Genomic DNA, 27,934 nt, shown 5'->3' on the forward strand with positions numbered 1-27,934 from the left:
GAATGTGCATGTATCAAAGAACTAAAATTTATAAAACTTTTTGAAGTGATGGTGGGCCTAATTAACACCAGAGGAATTGAGAAAATTAGTGAACGTACCTCTATAAATTTAAATTTTTATCTTTTATTTTTAATTAATACGATTTTGATTAATATAATTCTTTTACTAAAGGTATTAATTAATAAGGGATAAAAATCTGTGTTCATATGTCTAAAGATAAGTTCAGTAATTTTTAAAAAAAATTAAAAGCGTATTTATCTCATTTTTGCCCAAAAAATGTCATCCCACTTGCTAGTGTAACTTGGGCCCAAAGCTTGAAAACAGATTAGTGCAAGATAGATAGTTTATAAAAAAAAATAGAGAATTTATTTTTCAGGTTTTTATTTTTTAGTTTTAATAAATATTCTTTTATTAATATAATTATTTAATTAAAATGTTATGAATAAAAAATAAACGGTAAAAATTTTAATTCATATACTTTTAAAATATATTTAATAAGTTAGCCTAGATTTATAATGGGTCCAAACTCACGCGGCCCACTATTTAGACTCGTTACACTCTCGCAGTCTAGTTGCGAATTGGAACTCCCACGTATCCAGGTACCTATCCACGCAAAAAAAAACCCAATTCTTATGACGAGATTTTTCTAGGGTTTATTTTAGGATAATTTCTCAGTGATATTTTTTCTGGGATTTTTCATTTTCGTATAAATTTTCCGGGGAAATGTCATCGCTGGGAACTTCGAAGGGAATTCTGGAGATCGCCAAGTTCGGCCTCTACGTTACTATTCCGATCGTTCTCATGTACACTTTCGCCAACAACAGAGAAAATCTCCAGAAATTCATGGGAAATGTAAAATCTCCTTCTTTCTCTCTCTACGTTTATGGAATCCCTGAATTTACGTCAAATTTATTGGAAATGGCTGTAGATTATTGGAAAAAAGATGGCGAGATTGCTTTATTGAGTTGCGAAATATAGGGAAAGAATTAACGAAGAAGTATGATTTTTTATTTCGAGTGCTGGAAATTTGTAATTTGTTGTGCTTGATATTAGATTGGGGATTGTGTTTAATGGGGCATAAAAGAAATCAAATAGCTCTTTTTCAGTGACCAAATTGGCAGCCTTTATATGGTCTTTTGTCTCATTTTGTTTGCGTGTTAAACCTAAGTTGATCAGGTAATAAAATTAAAATCCATAAACATTTTCCCATGGCTCTTTAAATAAAAGTCACAGCATAAACATCCACATATTATTGTATTTGTATGATACTATGATTTTTTTTTTTTTATAAATTTTTTCCTTTGGTTGTTATCTATATTTTGTAATCCAGTTTATGGTACTGTGTTGAGCCCATCTTTTACATAAGATCTCAAGTCCGTTTGGTTCACGCGTTCAAGTCAGTATTTCTGATTAATTGGCGGGAATTTTATAAGAGAAGAAATTTTTTAATACAAATTCTTTGTGAGATGAAAAACACTGTAGTAAAATCAGAATCACATCTCCTGAACACCCCCTAAGATGTTAAATAAAGCAGCGATACTTCAATTTTTATTTTTGGTTACCTTTTTCTGTGTCCTAGATGGTTTATGGTGAGCATTATTCTCGCAATCGCATTATTCTCTTTTCAAGTTCTTTATAAGTTTGACTAGGCAGGTTACTTTATGAGGCCCAACTATATTGATACCAGATGAACATATCATTTTTTGAATAACTTTGATTAGGTTTGATTTTCACAAATTGAGATATGTATCCTTTGAGCTCTCTCTATTGATTTTTCCTTCCTCTTTTCTTTACTTTGGTAGAGGATAAAAATTCTTTTTTACGGGGCATTAGGTGAGAGATAACTGGAAAGCCTTTAACCCAGTTAAATATTTTGGTGCTTATGCTTGGAGTCAGGCGTATGTCTAATTTTGGGTAAATGAAGTCACTTACTGTTAGTTAGCCGTGCAAAATTCGGTATACCAAATACTTATACTACGCGGATGCTGCATAGGAGAAGCTTGTCTACAAATCGAGGGTGTGAATTTTGGAGCCAATTTTTGTAGCTTAGTAAGGTTTGTGTTGGGCAAATAACCTGCTGTATAACTACGTTGTACTTCACAAGGATAAATCTCCTATAGATCTTTACAGCTTTTGGAGCTCATTTTTGAAGATTACATGTAGATTATACTTTAGGATTACATGCCTTTATTAGATAGAAGAAGCATTCCTTGTTGCAATGTCACTTATCGGAGATATGGTTTAGAAATTAGAAGCGCAACAGTAAAACCTATTTGGCTTGAACGTGTTTGTTTATATGTTAGGCGTAGAAATATCTCTCGGATCTCTTCGTATATTGGCTAATCCAAAGATTATGTCTGTTTATATGTTCATTTTACTTCATTTTTCTCTTACTCTAAAGCAATTCCAATTTTATCTGAAATCTTCTATATTGCTTTCTTTCGGCATGCAGCGTTCTTATGTAGTGTATCCTCCAGAGGCACCAAGACCTCCTTCGCCGGAGGAGCTAAGGGAGATGGCACGTGAACTAGCTCGCAAGAGAAATGAACGTTGATGCTTTGCTGGTGTTGCACTGGCTTGTGGCTACTGTAGTTATGCAGTTGTATTTATATTAGTAAAAAAGTCAACATATATACGATGTAAGTTATGTTTACTAAGGGTGTGTTTGGAGTAAGGATTCGTGTCATAATTCGGATCATGGTTCGTGGTTCACTACAGTATTTTCTCTCATAAAAAACACACGTAAACCGATAATGGTTCTGAATCCATGAACCATAAGAAAGAATGGCAGATTTGTTTGATTCAAATAATGTCACATCTTGGAGTTTTTTCCCATTTATTTTTATATTTTAAACTTTATGCCAAGAGAAGATGTGTTCTTCTATTCTTGTGATTTGTGAGGCTAATGAATAAGTAGAACAACTCTTCTATTCTGTAGACTCTTTCTTTAATTTAATAATGTCAGCATTGTTATTGTGGGTTTCTAGATTGTTTAGGAATTTATAGCAGTTAATCCTGTTTTTGCTCCACCAAAATTTAAGGAATAGGATACGGCTGCTTGTGAAAAAATGATGCACAATTTGCTCAGGATTTTCACTCTATTGTTTGCTCTCACTCATTGTTGTCCATACTACGTTAGATCTATAGTAATGAAACGTTTCTGGGTCTTATAGTTTGAGTCGTATAAAGTTGTATAAATTAAAGTAATCTTGACAAATATTCTTAAAAATGTATTTGTCAAAATTTTTATTATTTACTCTTAATTTATAACTTTTATAATTAAATAGTTACACTAATAAAAAATATTTATAAAGGGTAAAAGTGTATATTTATACATTTTTAAAGGTAAATTTTACAATTTTCTCTATAAATTAGGGTTGTAAGACTTATGAGGTCAATTATTCACTTACATAATTTCTATAGGGTTTATTACACTCACACCCTCTATGTTATACCAAAATAAAGAGACACTCAAATAATATCAACACCACCTGTATTTAACTCTGTTAAATTTAGATAGAAAATGACCAAAATAACCCATATATTTTAATTCAACACCACTAAATCCTAACCATTCATTTAGGGCATGTTCTTTTGCCAAAAAATTCAAAAAAAGATAACTCGAGTTCCAATTTTATTTAAATTCACGTTTTTTTAAGTTTCAACTTTATTCAACTTTACTCAACTTTATTCAAGTTACAACTTCAACTCAAGTTATAACTCAAATTCAACTTAAAAATTACACTCAAATTACACTCTAAAAGAACAACCCATTAGTTCTTTACAGAAAACCCTAATTCAATATTCCTCCCCACACCTCAACTCCAAAACAGCCAACGCCGCCCCCCATCGGCTTCCTCGCCGGCGTTCTCGTCGGCCTCTGTGCCGCCAAAAGCGCACCCTCGGCCTTCCCGTCGCCCAAACAGCGCCCAATGTCAGCCTCCCAACAGAAGGCCTCCTCACCCCATCGGCCCCTCTTTATCAGTGCTCCACCATAGAGATCTGCCCCCTTTAGTGCGCCAGTCATCATCAAGCCCACCCCCGCCCCAAGCTCCGGCACGTGAGGTCGCTGCCCCCAAGCCCGCCCAACCCGTGTACAAGATCTACATTACGCCAACTGCGGAGATCCGTCAGCCTGCTCCCATGCACCTCGAGATCTGCACCGCGCCACCTTCGGCAAGGTCGCCGTCACCGTGCCGTCGAAGTTGGCCGAGATCTGACCCTTTTTTTCGAAAAAGTTGGGAGGAGTTTAACGAGTTTAATTTCAATGCTTGAAAAAAAGTGTTCAATTTCAATTTTTAATGCTTAAAAAAAAGTGTTCAATTTCAATTAGTATTATAATTTTTTGCAATTACTATTTTTAAATTTAATTTTAAATTTTTTAATCTTTCGGTTTTGTTATTAATAATATGATTATTTTATTATTATTATTTTATTAATAATATTATTATTATTATTTTTATTAATATTATGGATCTTCTTTCATGCAAACATCCAAACACAGTAATGTAATATTTCTGAAAATTTAAAAAAGATTCATGTATGGTACCAAACACAGTAATGTATTATTCCTAGGAATCATATTACCCTCCATCACTTTTCTGGATATATGATTCCTATTAATTCCCACATACCAAACGCCTTCTAAGTAGAGGTGTCAAATGGGCCGGGCCGTCTATAGACAGCCCGGCCTAGCCCGTAATAGTGCCTGATTCGGCACGGCCCGGTTCGTTACTATTACGGGCCGTGCCGGCACGGCACGTGTAATGGACTAGGGTTGGGCCTCAACTTCTCAGCCCGCGGCCCAAGCACGCCCGCGGCACGGCCCTTATTCGGCCCGGCCCAAGCCCACGAAACGGCCCACGAAGAAGCCCATTTCATTTGGTCCGGTGGGCCCTTCGCGGGCCTAACGTTCGGCACGTGACGGGCCTCCCATTTGGCCCGTCACGTGCCTCCCAACGGAAAAAAACTGAATTTTAACCAAAAAATCCCCTATAAATACCCTTTAATTCCACCATAAATCCCACACAATAATTCACTCTCATATTCTCATCTCACTCTTATTCTACCTCTCAATTTGTCTCTTTGATTTTGATTGTAAGCTTTTTTCTCGTGTTCATTCATTTTCTAGCTCTTTCATTTACAAAGTTCAATCAAGTTCTATCAATTTTCAGAAAATGGCCTCACCAAATTTCCCTAATTTTACTGCTTTTCCTGAGCTTGGTGAGGAGACATTTTTTGAGGAAGAAATGATGCCTTCCAACCCCACCCCCACTGAACCAAAAAATGCTCCGGTGGATAATGCTTTAGTATACAATGAAGAAGCTGGAGAACACAGCAGAGGAAAAAGACCGCGAATTTCTCCGGCATGGTAGCATTTCACTGAAGATCCCCGACCAAATCCAAAAACAGGTGAGATGGAAATTTGTACGGTATGTAAATATTGTAAAAATCACTTTTCTAATCTAAAGGGTGGGGGTACTGGTCATCTAGATAGACATTGGAAAATATGTCTACCGTTGCACCAAGGGGAGAGTGTGGACTCCCGCCAACAAACACTATCACTCACATCACATGGGTTATAAAATTTTACATACAATGCACAACGTGCTCGTGATGCACTAGCTAAATTTCTAGCTAGTGCCGAATTGCCTCTTTTTTTTTGCAGATGATGCCTCCTTCGAAGAATTCATCCAGACAACCTTTTGCCCACAATTTAAACGGGTAAGTAGAAACACAACTCGTTCTGATTGCATGAAAGTTTTTTATGCAATGAGACAATCTCTTGTTGATAATTTTAGGACTTTTAATGTTATTGTGTCTTGCACTTCTGATCTGTGGGAGGGGTGTAATAAAATTAGATATTTATGTGTCACAGCGCACTACGTTGATGACGATTGGGTTTTACAAAAAAAAATAATTGCTTTTCGTTTATGTCCATATCCTCATAACGCAACAGCTATTTTCAGTACAATAATGAAAATTTTTAGGTTTTATGGGATAGAAGATAAAGTTTTAACAATTACTTTTGATAATGTGTCAGCTAATACAGCTGCAATTAATCTGTTTAAACGTAGTTTGAAACCGACATTTGGAGGGGAAATTTTTCATCAACGGTGTGCATGTCACATAATCAATTTAGTATAGGTGGAATTCAATATATTTAATGTTAAAGGCAGCACTCCCGTATTCACAGCTTATCACGACATACATAAACAGTAAGAACGATCGAATTTTAATTCTCGATCCTGATTGGCAGATTGCTGAGTATTTTTTAAATTTTTAGAAGTTTTTTACAATGCACTGAATTACTTTCTGGAGTTTATTATCCTACTGCACATTTAGCTTTACATCAACTATTTAATATTTCAGAAACATTTTCTTATTATAGGGATACACAACTTTTTAGAAATATAGTTAACTTAATGGAAAATAAATTTAAAAGTTATTGGTCAGGTTGTCCTATGTTATATGCATTGGCAACCATTTTAGATCCTAGGTGCGGAGTAGATGGAACTGAATCATTGATGACTGCTACCGCAGAGAATTTAAAAATAGATATGCAACTAAGTATTACTGACGCTAAGAAAATGTTAGAAAAAGTTTTTAGTTTGTATGAAGCAAAATATAGCACAGGTAAAAAAGAATAGGGAACTTCGTTGTCAACTATCATTTCGGGGCCTAAAGGATCGTCGTGGAGTTTCTTGAAGAAGAAAGAGAAAATGGCAGGATCGTCCTCAACACAAGTGTCTACGGAACTAGTCAAATATTTTGAAGCAAATTTTGTAATCGATGACGACAAACTAGACATCTTACAGTGGTGGAAGAGCAAGACATATCGTTTCATCGGAGCAAGCTTTTAGCGCAAGCAACCGAATTCTTGACGAGAAGAGAAGCATAATGCATCCAGCTATCTTGGAGGGACTAATGTGCGTTAAAGACTGAGAAGATGCCAGAAGACGAAAACAACAATACACAGATGATTCGATGCAAGAATATTTTTCTAACTTAAAAATAATAGAATCTGCTAGAAGCACTTAGGTTTGTAATTTACTATTCCTAGCTACTGCACTCTTTTTTTCTTCGCTAAGGTTTTGTCCCGATCTCCCCACGGGTTTTACTTAGCAAGGTTTTTAACGAGGCAGTCATTTATGTGTACTCCTATTACGTCAATTCAATAAAATCACATCTTTTGGGGGCATTTGATATTTTTTTTAATTCAATTTAAAAAAAATACAAGGGCCAGGGCAAGCCCGTGAAGGGCCTGGGCCTAGGCCCGGCCCTGGCCCTTATGGACCGGGCCTGAGTTTTTCTTCTCAGGCCCGGCCCAGACACAGCCCTGCACTGTGCAGGGCCGTGCCTGGCACGGCCCAGGCCCGTGATGGGCCTGGGATCAAGCGTGCCGTGCCGGCCCGGCACGGCACGTTTGACAACACTACCCCTAAGTTATTATTAGGATGGATTGTTCTTTCGCATTATTAGTTTAATTAAATTAACATTTAACTATTTATATTTAATTTAATAATGCACCAAATATTTAAAAAGATTAAGAAAAAAATTATTTTCATTAGAGTGAAAAGAAATTATGGGTATAAAACTCATGCTTTGATCCTAAATAAGAGTAAAAACATCATTTTAAGCACTATATAAATAGCAAAAAATATTTTCTGATGCATGCAGGGGCATTCTTGACATTTTATAAAAAATTAACGGTCAAACATGGGTCAACAGTCATGGTCAACTAATAGAGGGGGTGTCTTTACAATTTTTTTGAACAGTCTCAGGGAGTGTTAACGTTATTAATTTTTGTCAAGTGGATGTCTCTGTAATTTTAGTATAACACAAGGGTGTGAGTGTAATAAGTCCATTTCTAATAATGGTATGGGTGAATAATTAGACTTTAAAAGTAATACTCAGCCTGTAGTATTAGATTTCAAATTTTTTTCACTGAGGTCCCGTTATTTTCACTGATTTGAGTTTTGTTATAGTAAAAAGCTCTCAGAAATAGTCACATCTAACTTTTTTGCTACAGTAAAAAAACTCTTACACAACATCACATCTCAACTCAAATTAGTGAACTGATCGGGCCCCATTTAGTGGTATACCAACCATATAGATTAGTCCTCCTAACACTAAATTACATTATTATTATTATAACGGTTTCCATGTTTATATTATAATAATTAGATTAATTACAATACTTACAATTTTGACTTTTATAAAATATGTGGGCCCGTTTACTTCGTTAATTCGAGTTTTTAATTTGAGTTGAGATGTGACGTTATGTGAGAGCTTTTTACTGTAGTAAAAAAGTTAGATGCGATTGTTTCTGAGAGCTTTTTACTGTAACAAAACTCGAATTCTAAACTCGAATCGACGAAATGAACGGGGCATATTTTTTAATATGACCAATGAAATTATACTATAAATAACGGCCTATACATTGCCGGATGGGGAGCAAAGAACAGGACAATTCCAACGCTTCTAACATAATTCAAGAATTTGAAACCAGTAAATAACTGTCACGCTTCTCATCATTCTTGAAAAGTAATTTTTAGAGTAAGTTGGTGCACAATTCAAATTAAGAATTTAAGTTATAGATATCATATTGTAGTAAAAAAATTAATTTAAATTTTTATAAGATAAAATATTATAATAATAAAATTTGAGTTGTGATTTGAGTTGTTAAAAAAAAAACAAAGAATCGCAATAGATTAAATATAGCACGTAGTTCTAATACATAAATGAAAAAAAAAATACCAATAAAAATTTCTTGTCCTATCAAAAAATTTCCTAAGAAAAAAAGACTTTCTCTAGTAAGTATCTCTACTCATAGTGTCAATTTCTTACTTTAAATTTTGTCAAAATCATATCAAATTAAAAAGACATGTAAAATAAATAATTTCTGATGTAAATCTAATGACACCAAATTTCCTCTCTCTTAACCTTTAATTAAGAGAGAAAAAAATCAGGCGGGGTTCCAGACTCTCTCTCTTTCTTAATCCTTAATTATCTAAAGCGCACATGATTAACTTTATTTATATAATTAAAGAAATTTTATAATATATCTAATGTATATTAACACAAATATTTTTAACCATTAAATTTATTTATTTTTTAATTTTTATTTAATTTTATGCGGATATAACTTATAAACAACTCATTTGACATGTCAAAAAATGTATCATATAATTAGTTATTAATTAATACAGACTCCGAAATTTCTGTCGGATTTTCCCGGGAAAACCTTGACTTTCTCAAGTCGTCTCTTCCGCGGAGCAACCAATAGATGGAGGCTTATAAACCGCTGATGATGCTTAATTACATATATAATCCAAAGAAGAGGAAAAAAACCAATATTGACTTCCTCACTCCCCGGTACTAAATGTTCTTCTCTGTTTCTGTGAACTTCTCTCTCATTTTCCTGTTTGTTTGTTCTCTGAGAAACTTTTTTTTTTTTTTTCCTTTCGCTTCTTGTCAAATTATCCTTCAGTAAGTGGAAAAAGAAAAAGCTTTTGCTGAGTGAGTTTCTTTTCTTTGATCGGTTGAATTAACATGAGCTCTTGATATTTTCTTTTTTGGTTGAAAAATCTGTCAAAAACTTGTTTTTTCTCCATGAATTCGTGTTCTTTATTGTTATTTTATCATCCCATCTTGTGATGAAAGCTTTCAGTAAGGTCAAGGGAGTTCAATATTTGTTTAATTTTTTTCCCCGCATTTTACATTATTTTTCTGTTAATTAGGCCCATAAAATAATGTTTCTTTTCAATTATGCTATTTGTTCTTAGTCCGTCTGTGTTTGTTTCTATATGGACATAATATAGATTTCCTTGTTTTTTTGGCGGTCCTAGATTCTTATCTGATGTAGAAAAAGTTAATTAGCCAGCAAGAACAAAGTTTCCTAATTCAGCAGCAACAACAAAGTTTCCTAATTTCGACTAATTTCGTTTTATAAATATTTTATGATTTCAGTATTGTCTTTAATTTCATAAGAGTCCTATAGTAATGAGTGTAATCATATTATTATATGATCATCTCTCATCAATAAAATTTCATACTTAGGTGATATCACTTATTTTTTGTGTTCTTTGTTTCGTTTCGAAACGCACTCTTCTGCTGCACCATTATCTTCACGTCTTGCTTTATATTTTTACAGTTAGTTTTTACTCACCTTTTTTTTTTTGTTTTATTAATTTGTTTTTATTGCTTTATAAGGTTGATATTCTAAATGGGTAATGCTCCAGAAGAGGAGTGAAATGTTACAAGTCAATTGAGCAGGAAAGGAGGGAGAAGAATATGCCCTGTGGATATAGTTATTGATATGTTAATTAATTATAATCTCTTTATGAAAGTGGATTTAGCAAAGACTTGTTAAATATGGCATTGGAACTTATACCCATAGGGACAATCTTGGCTGTCCTAACAAACCAGGTTTTCAGAACAGCTCAAGCTGCAATAGATGTTGTTTTCGAGAAAGAGAGTTTCAAGGTCCTATCGACGCACTTGTTTGACATTGAACCTGTTTTAAAGGAACTGCAGCTTCAAGAATTGAATGATTCTCAGGCTGCAAGGCTTGCTTTAGAGTCCCTGGAAGCGGATGTTAAGAAGGCCAACAACCTGGTTGAGAAGTACAAAAACCGATCTCGTTTCTACATGCTTATCAAGTGCCGGCACATTGTTAAAGAAGTACAAGACGTCACGAGGGATATTGGAAGGTCTCTGGCTTCTTTATCTCTTGCGAATACAGAAATCCTTTCAAGAATATCTGATCAAGTCAATAGGCTGCAGAATGAAATGCAAAGAGTGGAGTTCGAGACTTCGGATTCTCAACTCCAAATTGTTGACAAGCTTAATCAGGGTCTTAGGGACCAGAAACTCGACCAAGCTTTCGCAAATGACATGCTCGAACAGATAGCAAGGGCGGTTGGGGTGCTCATTGTGCCCTCGGAGATAAGCAAAGAGCTCGCAGATTTCAGGAGAGAAAAAGAAGAGGTTGCCAATAGGAAAGTTTGGGCTGAAGTTTTCTTCTTAGAGCAGGTCATTGAGCTTCTCTCACGAGCTGATGCAGCGAGGGATTATGAAGAGGTTAAAAGGCGATATAATCAACGGGTTCAGGCCATAGAGAGATATAGCTCGAGGGAAGAATACATTCAACCACTTAAGTCTTTTCTTTGTTGCATAAATGGAACTGTGATGGTAGATCCTGTCAGCCTTTGCACCGGTACTACATGTGAGAGAGCTGCCATTGCAGCTCGGTTCGAAAGTGGGGAGAGAACTGACCCAGATACTCGTGAGGTTCTTGAAGATACTTCTTTGTGGCCAAACCTTCCACTGAGACAATCGATAGAAGAGTGGAGAGAACTAAATTATTGCCTCAAGATCAGATCTTCCAGGGTGAAGTTGTCTTCAGGTGTTGATACATCCATCCAAGAGGCCCTAAGTCAAATTCAAGATCTTATCAGAGAGGATTCTATTAACAAGGACTGGATTTCCATTGAAGAACTCCCTTACATGATAATCTCTATCCTTGGGGATTCACACAACAGAAATGTGAAGAGGAAAATTTTGATCACCTTAAATGATTTTGTGGAAGGTCATACAAGAAACAAGGTAAGCATATATTTCAACTCCATGCATATAAAGAATGAGATAGAAAGATCAATTTTAATTCATCCCATTTTCATATATATATATATATATATATATATATATATATATGCCTTTTCTTGCCCTTGATACAATCCTTCCTTGCAAACTGGGGTAAAGTTACTCTTTGTTTATAATATAATATTCTTTGACCTTAAATGTATTGCTCCTACAATAATTAAGTTACCTTTATCAATGTGAAGTTTGCAGGCAACAACATATGTGAATATGAATTTTTTATTTTTATTTTTTGGAATACTTATTTCTATTATAGCTTTTAAATCTAGCTATACTTCTATTTTGAGGTTGTCATTCACCATTTTTGTGTATTTCTAAACCTTCACCGAAGCTCATTCGAACCTGCAATACTTGAGTATCTGAATTTTTCTTGTGATTGTGAGAATAAGTATTAAATGATTCATGACATTCTAATTCGGCCTTTTGGAATTTTATTTCTCAAGGACCAAATCATCGAGTCTCAGGGGTGGGATCACATCATTGGCTGCTTAGGGCGCGACTCAATTATCTCAAAGGCGGCTATCGAATTGCTTTTTGAATTATTGCAAGACAGGTCTGGTTGGAATGTCTCTGTCTGTAGGAAACTCTCTCAACAGACCAGTGCTATTGTTTTTCTTGTCATCCTCTTAAAAGGTTCTGTGGAAGAATCAGCTGAGATTGCAGAAAAGATCTTGCTGAAGCTTCTTGAAATTGATGAAGAGAATATTTCTCGTGCAGCTAAAGCTGGTTGGTATAAACCACTTATTGATTGCATAGTTCACGGTAAGAGGAATTTTCTCCGTTAAAGGCTGACATAACATGTATTTCCTTTCTATTTTTCGTCTGTAGAAAATATGAACATTAACGCTTTCATCTAGCTTAAATTAGTAGATTGTAAGGATCTTTTACTGTACTTACCCTCTAGGGAACTTCCTACGGCAATGAATGCTTCTATATGTCAGATTGTAACAGAATCCATATATTCATGAAGACTAATATCTGATAGTTCAGAAATGAATCTCATGTAATTTTAATGATTCAGAAACATTGATCATCAGTAGGTCATTTTCTTATTTTTAATTATTATTATTATTATGCTTTTATTTATTTATTTATTTTGTGTTATGCTATCTGCAAAATTCGATCCTTAAGAGCTGCTTTAACGTCCTTTTCTTGCTTATTTGGTTTTTTTATGATATAATATTGTGATTTCTAATCAAGCAATGTCCTTGCTTTATTGCAAATAAATCAATTTGTGTCACAACAAGTTAGACAGTAGTAGTGAAAATATATAATCCTAAGAAAGATGTAGTGATGGATTTTGTTTTATAATCTTCAGAAATTCCATTCGCTTTTCCCTACTTGTCCGTATTTTAGAGAAAATATGTCTCGTTCTTTAGTGTTTAATAGTTGCATAATACGCGATATCCCATGTCCCTGGCCCCCCATGGAAAGCACACACCGATACTACAATTATGGAGACTACTGGCTATATGTTGTTGTAAAATATAAAGATGATAGTTTGCTCGTTCTTATTATTTTCAGGGCCAGAGCCTTCAAGGATATCAATGGTGAAAACAATTGTCAACATGGAGTTGGTAGACTCTAATTTGAAGCTCCTCGGGGAAGAAGGAGTAATACTTCCTTTGATTGAGATGGCAGCTGGCAGTATTGAGGCAAAAGAATTGTCCTTGTCAGCATTGGTAAAGTTATCAGGTTATAATGCTAATAAAAAGCTTATTGCTGCAGCTGGTGGGGTTCATTTCGTTATAAATCTAATGTTTTCTCCCCATACGCGCTCAATTATTGTTTGCAAGTGTTGTGAAATCCTTGAGAAACTTGCTTCTGATGATGACAATGCGATTGAATACTTCGTTGATGAAAGAGGAGCGCAACTTGATTTAGGGTCGATTGTCACCAATTTGACAGCGTTACTGCAGAATACCAACTGTGCTCACAATTTTCGCAGGCCAGCCCTGCGGTTGCTTCTTGGGATTTGCAAGTTTGAAGCAGGATTGGTGAAAAAAGCGGTTCTTACAATCAAGGGTTTGTCTCTGGTTCTTCCCCTACTTGATGACTCTGACTCGGAGATTCGGGAGATTGCCATAAAGTTGCTCTTCCTTTTCTCCCAGCACGAGCCTGATGGAGTTGTGGAATACCTTAACAAGCCAAGAAGGCTGGAAGCTTTAGTGGGGTTTCTCCAGATTGATGGTAAGGATGATGTAAAAATGGCTGCTGCTGGAGTATTGGCCAACCTACCAAAATCAGAGAAGCCATTGACCATGAAGTTAATAGAGTTGGAGGGGCATACTGCACTCATAAACATTTTGAGAAGTGGGTCCATGGAAGCCAAAGAAAATGCACTCAGTGCCCTCTTTAGGTTCACAGATCCTGAAAATCCCAAGTCACAGCGCATTATAGTGGAAGCAGATGTGTACCCTTTGCTTGTAAAGTTTCTCAGGGTCAGTTCTGTACCAGCTAAAGCAAGAGCTGCAGCTTTGATAGGCAATCTTTCCGCTAGCACTCCGGAGCTCTCTGTCAAACCTAAGTCAGGTTTTTGTCGGTGTTTTTGGCTATCTGGCGTTCCTTCATGTCCAGCACATGGAGGTACCTGTAGTGTAAAATATTCATTTTGCCTATTGGAGGCAAATGCTTTGCCTGATTTGGTAAAAATTTTGCATGAAGAGGTTCATGAAACGGCTTATGAGGCAATTCAAGCACTTTCCACGCTGGTTAATGAAAACTTTCCTCAAAAAGGGGCCAATGTTCTGCATGAGAACAATGCCATAAGCCCCATAATAGAGATCTTGAATTGGGGAACTAAACCTCTCAAGGAAGAGGCTCTGGGACTTCTAGAAAATGTTTTCAGGTCGAAGGAAATGGTGGAAAAGTGTGGATCGGCGGCCAGATTTCGTCTTGTTGGCCTTACTAGTGGGAATATTCATGGAGATAGCCATCTCAATAGGAAGGCTGCCAAAATCTTGGCACTCATCGAGCGCTACTCAAAATCGTCAACATCTCTTCTTCCCGGACTTCATTAGTAGAAATTCTTGTTGTATCAAGGCACAGTGAAGCTTGATTTATACTCGTTTAAGTATCAAATTTCGTATCACTATGTTGCAGTAGATATGTACATTGGTTCATTAGTTAAACATTTTTGCAGTGTTCTCTATTATGGGAGCATTTTCCTTCCCCAGTAGTCTTTCTTCATTACTTCTTTGTCATTTGTTTCTTTATAACTACTTACTATTCATTCCTAAAAAAATGTCAAGTTACACTAAGTGGATCATACGTATAATTCTGTAGAATGGCATGTAAACGTTGCAGATTTAATGTTCATGAACTCCTTGTATAGAAATCATCTCCAAGAAAATTATTTGATACTTCCGTTTTTGCTGTTTGCATATGTATGATATTGATCTACTGATAAATGAATTACACGGTTAACTTGTAAACCAGTATAGCCATCAACTTGGATATTACTTCCATTATTGTAAATAATTAAGGCTTAGTGCCGATCTTTACTATAATGTTCATCGGTAAATTACCAGCCTACTATATCCTTTTTTTTTCCTCTCAAATTGACAATAATGATGCTACTAATTCTTTAGAATCCCACATACACAAACACAAAACGATATTACTAGTAAAAGGACTGAAAACATATTGTTGACAAACTAGCTGGAGTAGTGTTACATAACTTAGTGCCCAAATTATTTGGGGTGTGGAGCCTAATTATTGCTCTGATGTAAAGTTAGCTGTGCCTGTTTGTACGTGAATAGAGAAAACAATATGAGCTTTAGAGGTGTGTGATTCTCTTGTAATCGTTTGGAGTGGATGAAAATGGACGTAATTCTCATTTGAAGATTCAACCATTATAAATCTAGTGTGAGGATATTTATTTATTTTTTGCAATTTTATTGTTCTCCATTGTAAAAAGTTAGAGCGTCTAATTGTTAAATGTAAATGACACCACCATAAGATACCTGGAGATAACAGATTGACAAAATAAGGTGCTTGAAAATCTAGTTATCAATTATTAATAATCTGGTAGAATAAAAATACGTATAACTTCATAAACATTTAGTTAAATCCACGTATGATATTTTAATGTGTTAGATCACTTTCTTCATTTAGCACGATAACAAGAGAGGAGACCACCAACCAAAAAAAAAAAAAAAACATTATAATATTTAAATGTTAATCTTGCTAGTTCAAATTCTAACTTCATGATTCAAATGTAACACAAATCTTTTAATTCATCAACTTTTAATTCCTTAAATCTAATAGAAAATTTGAGTAGATTTAGTAAAATAGGGCACATTGAAGCAATTTTATAAGTTCGAGAGATTCATTGTCAAAATTAACAGTTTAAAGGGTAATTTTTTAAACCGCGACAAAGTTCGATGGGCAATTGTACTAAAAACCTCAAATATAATATTGATTAGGGTGTTAAAATATTATTTTAGGTTTTGTGTGCAATTATCTTAATTATATTCTTTTATCCTTACCTAAATTTTGTTCCTTTGAGTTCTCCTTGAAAAAGTTTTTAATATGACAGACACAAATAAAATTTTTGTTTTCTAATTTTCAGAAAAAAAAAAATTTCTGTTTTCTAATTTTCAAACTATTTAGATTTTTATTTTTGTTAACTTGTTTAGAAATTCAAAAACAAATATTTTTTAAAAATTAATAAAATAATTAACAAAATGTATACAAAGATGGGCTAGTCCATCTAAACCCATGATGGGCTAATCTATCATCATACATAGGCTAGCCCATGGCACAACCCGAACTGACCCACGAAAAATTAGCCCGTAGGACAGACTGGACTTAGTGTTGGTCTTTCATGGGCAAGGCCGGCATGACCCACCAAAATAATAGATTGGTCAGCCTGGCCCATGCCCGCATGGGCCAAAAGAGAATGGCTTAGGCCAAGTCGGGCCGAAGCCGGCCTATTCTTGCGTCTCTAATTAAAAAGCTATGCAACACAAATTTTTGACCCTAAACATTTTTTCTTTTGACACTTAATAATTTGGACTAGACTAGATAGATCTTACCAAACATGGCAAGTGGGGGCACGTGCCCCCACGGAAGTTATGTATAAATTTTTTTAATATAATTTTTTAAAAATAGTACTTTTTATTTGATTTTTTTATTTTGCCCCCACACATGCTATATTAAAAACCCCCCTATTTATCTTTTTTCTCTCCACTCTGCTTTTCTTCTTGTCTTCTCCCAACAAGAAATGTCAGCTTGAGGACTGGAGTACTACAGCTGGCCCACCACACCCATTACAATTCCAGATGATGAGGGAGAGTGGATGAGATTCTCTTTTTTATCAAGTGTTTTCATTTTGTGAAAAAAAAAGCAACATTAGAATTCCCAACATGGATGATATTTTTATACCTCGAGGTAGATCAAGATGCAAAGCTCAAGAAATTACCAATTTACATCATTTTCGTGTGGAGCTATTTTATATGTAACTTCGAAAGTTAAATGATCGTTTCAATGAGGTAAATACTAAATTGCTTATCTATATGGTGTGCTTGTCTCCCATTGATTTATTCTCTTCTTTTGACAAGAAAATGTTGATTCAACTTGCTGAGTATTATGAAGATGATTTTTCTACGGTAGAACTCATGACACTTGATAATCAACTTGAAACTTATATCATTGATATGCGCTCAAGTAAGGAGTTCATAGAATTGAAAGGCATTAGTGATCTTGCACAAAAAATGGTTGAAACAAGAAAAAATTTGGTATATTCATTGGTTAATCGGTTGTTAACTTTAACACTGATTTTACCTGTTGCTACTGCTACTGTTGAAAGGGTATTTTCTGCTATGAATATTGTGAAGAATCAACTACACAATTGAATAGGAGATCAATGGATGAATGACAGTTTGGTTGTATACATTGAAAAAGAAATTATTGATCATATTGATAATGAAGTTATTATGCAACGCTTTCAAAATATGAAAACTCGACGAGGGCAATTGTAATATATTTTACAGTTATTGAGAAATACTATGGTAATATTTTTTATATTTATTGTTGTTCTATTTATTTATTATAAAATATGCCTTATGCCCCCACCAAAATTTTATCTTGCCTCTGCCACTGCCAAACATCCTTCAATAAATAAGGCTTCTTTTGTAGGTCTTGAAAAAATAAACTACTAAAAAGTTTTTATTTTCAACTGTTAAATTTGTATTATAAACTGTTTATTCTGTTTAAATTTTTTAATTTAATATAATTTTGACTAAATTTAACGGTGAGAAACTGATCCTATCAGTAGAGATGTCCTAGTAGAAAACTCTCTAAATAAATATGACCAATTACTTTGTTTAGTTTCATGCAAAAACTAAAGACAACTAAATTTGCACTGAATTTTCATTATATATCTCACGCAGAGGTAGGGGTGTTCGGCGGTTTTAACCGTCAGTTTTGGTTGGTTCGGTGGCCGAACCGACCATGTCGGTTTTCTAAAACCGTGCACCGAAACCGAACCGCACAAAGGAGTGGTTGGTTCGGTTAACCGAACTTCGGTTTTCAGTCGGTTTTCAGTTTTGATAATCATAAAGGTAGCCATCAGTTAACTATCAGGTTACCAACATCTTTAGTTGCATTTTTTTACCGAAAATGTGGAAAAATATAAAACTTTCATTCTATACGAACCTATAATCACAATAAATGAATACAAAGCACAACATCCAAATTGATAATACCACAAACACAAAATATCCAAATTCAATGTCTAAAATCCAAAGTACAAACTGAAAGTCACAATTACGGGTTGTTATGTTATTATGATTTTTATTTTATGGGGTTTTTGGTGATTGATGATTTGATTCATATGCTACAGGATGAAGATACCCAATGGATAACTGTGAATTTACAACACACTGAACCTACTTGGCATTTACAACGGAAAATTCTCCAAAAGAGTAGACTCCATACATATACTCTGCCCCAATTAAGGTGTGTAAATGCAACCATTCATTATGAGTAGATTAGCAGCAGAGAGAAAAAAAATGACAGCAAATGAAGAATGAAAGTAAAAAAAAAAAAAAATTTTGGTCGGTTCGGTTTTTAGCCGAACCTCTCAACCCAAAACTGAAACCGAACTGCTTAAGAAGTAGTACGGTTTTTTTGTACAGTCCTATGCAAAGGTATGTTTCACTTTAGTAGTACGATGAATTTGATCTCTGCCAAATTGGTGAACAACAAGCTGTCCATAGAGGTATATTTACTGTGAAATGATATATACCAATTTGTGGAATAAGTTTGAACAGTATTCATGTGCATGTTGCTGTACTTTTCTAGGATACTATACGATCAAACTGGCTAATAAATGGGTCATTTTATAGTAAAAATAGCGAAACCAGAAAGGAAAAGATCACGTGATATATGGAGTTTGAATAGTTATAATCAAATAGGGATTTGTAAGTGCTGGCCCCTTTGATTTTTTTTTTCTTTTCTCTTTTATGAGATGGAAAAAAATGAGCTTGGATAATGTATTAAGAAACTTGTCTTCGTAGGAGCCCTTGCAGACTTTCAGCGCAACTAGGACATCAAAACACGGTTTACATTAATTGCATGTTTTGTTCATAATTTGAACATAAAGTTCGTAATAGAATTTTAATCTTTGAGAAAGAAAATATCGCAGAAAAAAGTTTCAATCATGGTGTTTGTTAAAGTCTGTTTTTTTCCAACATATTCTCACAATTGCTACCTAGAAGCAAAATTTTAGAAGTAAGAAAGAGTTGATTTTACACATCTATTTATGTTATCATTGTTCAAATTTATTAATATTCTTAAATTTCCATCTATTCGTGTTATTTATCTATATAAAATGAAGTATTTTTTAAGAGTTTGCTTAAAAGTTAAATTCTTTTTTATCATTATTTTTTTTTGTGAATTTATAAATTTATCCCCTCAATTATTTTTAGATTTAATTGAGATAAAAAAAATTAAAAACACAGTTATAGAATTTTAGTGTAAAAAGATTATGAATGTTGACCTCAATATCAAAAACAAAGATAAAACAATAAAAATGTGTACTAAAATACTTTTATAAATAAATAAAAATAAAAAAATTTATTTTAGTCATCATACATCTTTATATTAATTTAGTTTATGATTTACTAAACAATCAAATTATACTTTTGATATTTATAACAATTATAAGAAAAAAAACTATTAAATACTTGCCTCTTTTTGTCACAATAACTTTGAACTAACAACACAAATAGCGAAAATAGTTTAACAGCACAACAATATTAACGTTGCCAAAGTGCTAATTATTAGACACGCATGTAGCAATCACACTTTGAATCTTTCTCTCAAAGTGGTTGAGAACTTGATCTCTTTCTTTTTTTATTTTCCCCCCTCTTTCCTGTCTTGCATGTAGTTCTCTCTTCTCTTTATTTTATTCGCTTTGTATTTTTTATGTTAGGCAGGGCATTTCTAGTAAAGCTATAGGATCTTAAAACATTGACTTTCTTTTCTTGGTCCACAGGCAAATCATACTTAATAAATGAAAATGATTTATGGCTGTAGATAAGCAAAAACTTGGGGAAACTCCACATGCGTTGCTTCTGAAGAAAGGTGAAGTTTTGAGCAAGCTTTTCTTTAAAAATATTTGAAATTAAGAAGTTGGTGGTTATAATCACCTATTCAACTTCAACCTCTTTTACTCTAGAGTACTCTTCAAGACTTAATATCAAAATGGCAAAGAAAAATACGTTTTGGGTATTACTTTTTCAACCCAACAACTAAATATTTCATAAGAGATAAATATTCTTTAAAAACACATGAGTTTAGATTTCTACCTCTTACTCTTGATTAATAACTTTTTTAATCAAATAACTGTATTAATAAAATAGCATTAATTAAGAATGATAGATAAAAATTCAGACCAATGCACTTTTGAGAGTAAATTTTGTAATTTTCTCATTCCGTACCGCCGTCCCCGTAATATCTAATAGCCCAAAACAAACATACCATGAATGCCTTAAAGGGGTTTGAGAAATAGCTATTTTGAGTATTTTTCAAAGGATAACAATAGAATCAAGCTCACAGGATATTGGTTGCAAGAAATACGTTTTCTATTGCCTATAATTTTGGAGTTTGTGAATATTAAATGCAACTCTTGGTAGTCTTATATATAAAACCCTTTTCAACATGAAAGGACTTTTAATTTAACCATGTCTAACTTAAGCATGTCTAACCGAGAAATCAAATAGCCATGATTTTGACATACAATTATTATTAACTTTCATGTAGTGAACCTTACTTGTGCAAAGTAGACTAGATCAACCAAAATAAACTAGGTAAACAAAAAGAAAGAAAACTTAGGTAAAAGGACGATTTTTATTTTTATTTTTTTGGTAAATAAGCTTTCAAGGTAAAAGGATGATTTCGTGCAAGGCTTATTTCTTGTCTACAATTTAGAAAGGACCCAAATATTATAGCCCTGTTATGTACTCTTCAACCAAAAGCTGTCACCAACTTGGAGCCGACCAAGTGGGATTCATATGCACTTAATTCGTATGCTAATAATATGTTGATATATATATATATATATATATATATTTCTGGTTGGAGGTTTGAGCGCAATTACAATTTAGAAAGGACCCAAATATTATAGCCCTGTTATGTACTCTTCAACCAAAAGCTGTCACCAACTTGGAGCCGACCAAGTGGGATTCATATGCACTTAATTCGTATGCTAATAATATGTTGATATATATATATATTTCTGGTTGGAGGTTTGAGCGCAATTAAGACATGGAGTGGCTATCTAAAAAAAAAAAAAAAAAAAAACAGTGATGGTTAAATTTGTTGAATGAACATGTCAGAAAGAAAAGGCCCCAACGGCTTTAAAAATGCATTTTAAAAGACCCATCTTCTATGAGGAAGATATGAAGATGACTTCCTGAAAATAGTCAAAATGGGGCAGGGCATTTACTTCTTGTACCTGTCAACAGCTATAGTTTAATTTCCACCTTCTCTTGCAATTGCCATTCACATCTTTTGGGTAACAAAAAACCGCCACAAAATTGCCTTAGAGGCCCAAGAGATAATAAGGCAAATATAACAGACCACCAAGAATGGTGCTATTCGGTTTACTGCCAAGTTGTATGATAGATGAGAAGTCTCATATGTTCGAGTTTAATATAAAATGTTTGAGACAATATATTTTTCAAAGTACTGACTTAATATCCATTAACTTTGTGGGATCGAAGTGATAGTTTTTATCTCATAATGCAAGTAGCTATATCCGACTCAATAAAGTTCGAGACACTACTCAGTGTGTTGGAGCTATTGAGTCACCACCAAAAATAAAAAAACATGCCTAAGTAAACCTCACTGTGAAGCAATGCAAGCATCAATACACGACTCAATAAAGTTTGAGGCATTCTCAGTGTGTGGAAGCTCATTTGGTCACGTCCAGAATAATAATATGTCTAAATGACTCGCGTACAACTTTGAGACAATAAAAATAGGTATATCTGACTCAATAAAGTTTGAAGCATTCCACAGTCCCATTTGGTCACGTCCAGAATAGTTATATCTGACAATAAAGGTTAGTGTATTCGTGTCATGATTTGAATCATGGTTCGTAATTCGCTACAGTATTTTCTATCACAAAAAGTACACATAAATTAAGAATAATTCTGAATCATGATTCTGAATTTATGAATCAAACGTTCTTTGAGACAACAAAAATAGCTATATCTGACTCAATAAAGTTCGAAGCGTTCCTCAGTGTCTGAAAGCCCATTTAGTCACGTCCAGAACAATAATATGCCTAAATAACTCTGTATAACTTTGAGACAACAAAAATAACTATATCTGAGTCAATAAAGTTTGAAGCATTTTTGAGCGTGTGAGAGCCCATTTGGTCACGTCCAGAGCATAACACGCCTAAATGGCCCACATACAACACCTAAACTTGGTCCCTGTGCTCCATTCCTCACGCTGTTTGTCGCCTAGTTGACTCACCATAGTATTGCTATTGCTTTCCCACAACTTCCTCGTCAAAGTAGATGGCTTTATTTCCCACAGAAACTAACAAAATACCAAGCACACTTGGCCTCCTAATAATCCCATTCGTATGTTTCTCTCATCGGTGACCTTTGAAAGGTGCGTGTTTTCTTTCTGTTTTCTCTCCAATGTTAAGCATCAACATCAGCCATATATATACAAAACTTAAAAATCTCACTTCCTTTTTATTTTTGTGTATACATGTACTAAATATATGAAGTAAGAATCACCTAGAATATTGTGTTACGTGTATACATGTCACACTAATGAAAGTGCTTGGACAACCGCTATTCTTAAAAGCTTAAATAATGCCACCGAAGTTTTTTGGTTTTCTTTCAAATCCCATATTTTTTTATGGTCATATGTGAAAATATTGCCATTCAAAACTGACACAAATCAATTGATATGTTGTGGCCTGTCTTGATCCAAAGAGGGCAGAAGAATGTTATTGAATGGTAATTAAGCTAAAAAGGTGGTGAGTTATATTATGATGGACACCAAAAGGTTCTAGAGAAGTGGACCTCCCTTGAGTAGTACAAATTAAAATTAAGAGGCTTTAGATGAGCTGATAAATGATCTTTATAGCCGAAAACAAAAAACAAGGGGTGTGTTTGGAATTATTTTTGTTTTTTACGTTTTTCGAGGGAAAAAAACGGAAGAGAAATAACGTTTGACACAATTAAAGATAAAAAACGGAAATGAAAATAATTTTTTAGTTTAGTGTAAAATCGGAGAGAAATGTAAAACGACTTTTAGTCGTTTTTCATTTTTTGTTTCCGTTTTCTCCTCTCTCGAGTAGAGAGAGAGAGAGAGAGAGACATTAATTGATTTTTTATACTGAAAATAATATATTGATAAAACTACCAAACGTATTTTCAAAAATGATTTCTGTTTGAGATTGAAAACGTCTTTATTTCCATTTTTATAAAAAAAATAAAATCATTTTGGAACGAGTTTCAAATGCACCCAAGATGTTTGTTAATTGTCATTTGTGAATTGTGCACCACATACCCGTTTAACTTTCATTATCAATTTGGGACTACAGTAATGGTCCACAACATATTTGGCTGTGGAACTATAAATCAAGTTTAAGAAAATAAAAGGAAATCGTCAATGTATCTTGAAAGACTGTTAGCAGATGGCCAGCCTGTTTCTTTTTAAAAAGAAATTCATAAAATGTGGAACTACCTCCTCACCGAAGGTGTCGTTGCGAACCAAGCTTGAGTCACAACGCTCACTTCCGCTGTGAAGTCATGGGACTCGCACTCGTGATGCTCACGGTGTTACTACCATCGAGGATTTTGCGAGGCAAGGCGAATCACCATTGAAGACCGGTTAGGGTTAGGTTTTAAAAAAAAAAAAAAATTTGGGCTAATGTTTGGATTTTTAATTTAGAGCTAGGCTTTTGAGTTTTTTCAATTGGGAGTATAATTTTGATGAACATAAAAATAAATAAATGGTAGATCATGATTCATGACCGCAAATGTACATTTTTGTATATTCTTAAAAAAAAAAAAATCACATGTTATATTAGTGTCATCTTATAAATAGAAAATAAAAATTGCACATCGGATCGAACTCATGTCAATCCTCCCTCCTTAAATCTGGCTAATTCCCTGCTTCACCCCAAGATAATTATGAAAAATTTTAGTCGTACAAGAGATTTTTTTTTCCAAGTCATGAAATAGGTAGATTCACACTTGCATAATGTCTTTCTCTGTACTCATATTTATCAAAAGAAACACTACAACAATAAAGATCATTTGCGATGACATTATTTGCGACGACATATGTCGTCGCAAATATTTCATTATTTATGATGACATGTCGTCGCAATTAATCCCCGTTAAATAAATTAAGCATGTCGTCGCTAATAAGTTCAATGTCGTCGCAAATAGTTTAGGTGCGCAATTTTCAATGGCGCAGATTTTTTCCGCCAAAGGGAATCCATTTTTTGCGACGCAAATATCTTATTAGTTGCGACGACACATGTCGTCGCAACTAATATCACTCTATTTGCGACGATGTTGCCTCTTTGTCGTCGCAAATAAGCTAGCTTTACACATTTGACCAAGAACAAACGCAGGGAAATGATTATTTGCGACGACAGACATCGTCGCAAATAATTTCCAGATGTGGGGTATTTGCGACGACATTTTAAATTTATTTACGACGACATTGTCATCGCAAATAAGTCTGATCTAATATACATTAGCTTCTTCCTCTTCATTTTCCCCCGATTTCAGTCTCTCTCTCTCTCTCCTGCTAACTCTCTCCTCTTCTTCTCCTCACCACCGCCCATCTCCGGCCGCCGCCCCGCCCCCACCCTTGCCGCCCCGCTCGAAACAGAATTTCAGGTTTGTTTTTTTATTTTTTTTTCTTTTTGTAAATTTTGTTTTTGTTTGGTTAGATTTGAAAAATGTTAGGGATTTTTGTTAGGGATTGTTGTTACTTGCCGAGAAAATGGAAGAAGGAAATAGAAAATAGAAAATGTTATGGATTTTTGTTCGAGTTTAGTCATTTTTTATGGTTATGAGAATGTGAAAATTTAAACTTACATTCATTAATCAAGAATTGTATCTATATGTTACTCTAGATGTTAATAAAATTTTAATTTTGGTGTTTGAAAATTATGTTCGATGTTTTGTTTTGATGTAGGCGTTTGATTTTTCGCCTTCGTCACTGTTTGCACGGTTCCTCCGACGTAATCCTGCTATTTTCAACCCCCGTTTAGTGGGTTTGAACTTTGTAAGTTTTTTATATTTATTTAGTTTAAAATTGTTGTAGTTTTTGGTTGTATGAATTCAGGATTATGATGACAATATTTGAATTATGAATTTTTTATATTGTTGAAATTTAGTATATGTTTATAATTCTTGTTCTGGGTGGCACATCTTGCAGCTATGGTGTGCCGAAATCTTTTAAAGTTATTTTTCTGCAGATTTTGATTTTTGGATCATATGAAAAATAAGTCGTTATGCTGCCGAAATTTAGTTAGAAAACGAGAATTTTAATAAGTTGATTAACAAACTTTAATTAATAAAATTTAATTGTGTTAATAAAGAGTAAAATTAAAATTAATTAAACACATTAATAAATTGTTATATCTGTTGTTGTTTATAGTTCAAATGCTGATTGACAAAAGTTGAATTTATTTGAGGAACCAATTATCAGATGAATATTGGAATGGGTTATATGATTTTATTGATGTCGCCAAAAATTATGCAACTTCAATTGGCCATATCAGCTGTCCTTGTGTGAAATGTAGAAACCATGAAATGCATGTAGTAGAAACTGTGAGAGCGCATATACATCGATTTGGTTTTGATCCATTGTATAGTACATGGATTCACCATGGTGAAGTAGAAGCGATTTCAGGTGTCGACCCAATAGTTAATCAACCAGTAGATGAGATGTTTGCAGTCTTAGAAGACGTTGTTGGGATTAATGATGACAATGAAATGTTGGATGAGACGCATGTGGATCTGGAAGATACACAGTACGTTGAATTTAAGGATCTACTTTCTGAGCTCTAGGTGGGATTGTATCCGGGCTACACTAAGTATTCATCTTTAAATTTCTTAGTGAAATCGTACCGGGAACAAGTTAAGATTTATGACAATCAGGTGAATGTGTTAGAGTTGGTGGCTAAATTGCAACCCAACATCCAATTACCTACGGTTGATCATCCAGAACCAGTTGACCTAGACGCTCCTCTGCATCCTTCAGATGATGACAGTCCTGATGATGATTCAGCTGTTGGCGATGCTGCAAGCTTAGACGATTAGTTCCGTTATATTTACTATTTTCCTTTTCACTTTATTTAGACTTTTATATTTTTTTAAACATTATATATGCACTTCATGTAGTATTCATAATATATTTTATAAATTTATTTAGATTTACTGTTTTTAATATTAATTTATATTTCACTTTTAATGTATCTTAATAAATTATATTCAGTATGTTACATAATAATATTTAATTAAAATTATTAAAATTAATTAATTGCCATTTTTTAAAAATTATAAAAAAAATTAATTTCGGTTTTTTGTGACGACTTTTTTAGATTTGTTGTCGCAAAAAAAAGAGATTATTTGCGACGACAATTTGAAATGTCGTCGCAAAAAATTATTATATCACGAGAATTTTACAACGGCCTATTAGCGACGCATGTCATCGTAAAAATACCATGTCGTCGCAAATACGATTGCGACGATCGTCGCAAAAAAGTTTTTGCGACTAATTATTTACGACGATAAATCTGCGACGACACGTCGTCGCAAAAACAGTTACTTACAACGACATGCGGGTTTACCTTTTTCTTGTAGTGAAAAGTGATAATTTATACGATCACTTGTCACATGGTGCACTGGAGAGACCGTCATACTGCATGCAGCGTGCCCATGAGCTTTTTTCTTTTTTCTTTTTTCTTTTTTTTTTGCTAGTTAAAACGCACCCATGAGCTTTTAATCGTTAATCCTACAATAAGCGTATAACAAGTTCCATTTTGTGGTCAATATTATCAGCGATGATTAATTATGTCATTTATCAAAGTTACCATAAAATCATGACAAGAACAATTAACTTACATTATTTTTTTTCCCTCGTAGTAAAAATATAAACAAAAAAAAAAAAAAAAACACTTCTTTTAAAAGTAAAAAAAAAAAGGGGAAAAACCATCGTATATGGCTATGTTTTCAATATGGTAGTTTGTAGACCGACGATAAGACTACATTACTATATAATACTCAGTGTTCCACACGGTACCCAAAAAAAAAAAAAAAAAAAAAACTTTGGTTTTCTTTTTTGGTGGGCAAAAACACATATGGGTTTATTAGCTACATAGTTCACCAACATGTGTATGATAATTTAGGTACAATTACTCACTTTGCCATACTTTTAGTTTACAGGTACACCAAAATCAATGCTTCATACGGCGAATTCATACGCCCTTATGACTCGTCCATATATAACCCAATGATACAAGTGGCAAAGCAGAAAATAGTCTAGCAAAAGTAGGTCAACTAGGTATTATCACATATTCAATAAATATAAAATTAAAAATAATAATAATAATACTAATAATAATAAAAATGCCTGCTAGTTTCCGGTTGGCAAATTCAATGCTTCTCTTAACCATTAAAAGTTCGTTCGGGTAGTTGCATCCTCCCCCTCTAAAATCAAATCATCCCCACAACACTCACACTCTTTTAAATCCCCCCAATCCACTGTC

The 27,934-nt window shown here is 34.0% G+C and overlaps 2 protein-coding genes across 3 annotated transcripts; both read left to right on the forward strand.

The window, feature by feature from the left end:
• The first annotated feature begins 561 nt into the window (after positions 1-561).
• LOC21393584 lies at positions 562-2,835 on the forward strand. The gene is made up of 2 exons (XM_024162272.1): positions 562-852; positions 2,453-2,835. Exons 1-2 carry the CDS (start codon positions 724-726, stop codon positions 2,552-2,554), a joined length of 231 nt encoding a protein of 76 aa, XP_024018040.1. The 5' UTR covers positions 562-723; the 3' UTR covers positions 2,555-2,835.
• Positions 2,836-9,276: 6,441 nt separating this feature from the next.
• Positions 9,277-15,007, forward strand: LOC21393585 (U-box domain-containing protein 44). 2 transcript variants are annotated; one of them, XM_010092961.2, is made up of 4 exons: positions 9,277-9,378; positions 10,216-11,610; positions 12,108-12,426; positions 13,189-15,007. In XM_010092961.2, exons 2-4 carry the CDS (start codon positions 10,378-10,380, stop codon positions 14,682-14,684), a joined length of 3,048 nt encoding a protein of 1,015 aa, XP_010091263.1. In that variant the 5' UTR covers positions 9,277-9,378; positions 10,216-10,377; the 3' UTR covers positions 14,685-15,007. The 2 variants fall into 2 exon arrangements, with proteins under 2 accessions (XP_010091263.1, XP_024018031.1); XM_024162263.1 differs by lacking the exon at positions 9,277-9,378 and adding an exon at positions 9,499-9,522.
• The last annotated feature ends 12,927 nt before the right edge of the window (positions 15,008-27,934 follow it).

This window comes from Morus notabilis, unplaced genomic scaffold (genome assembly GCF_000414095.1).
Source record: "Morus notabilis unplaced genomic scaffold, ASM41409v2 Scaffold266, whole genome shotgun sequence".
Lineage (NCBI taxonomy): Eukaryota > Viridiplantae > Streptophyta > Magnoliopsida > Rosales > Moraceae > Morus > Morus notabilis.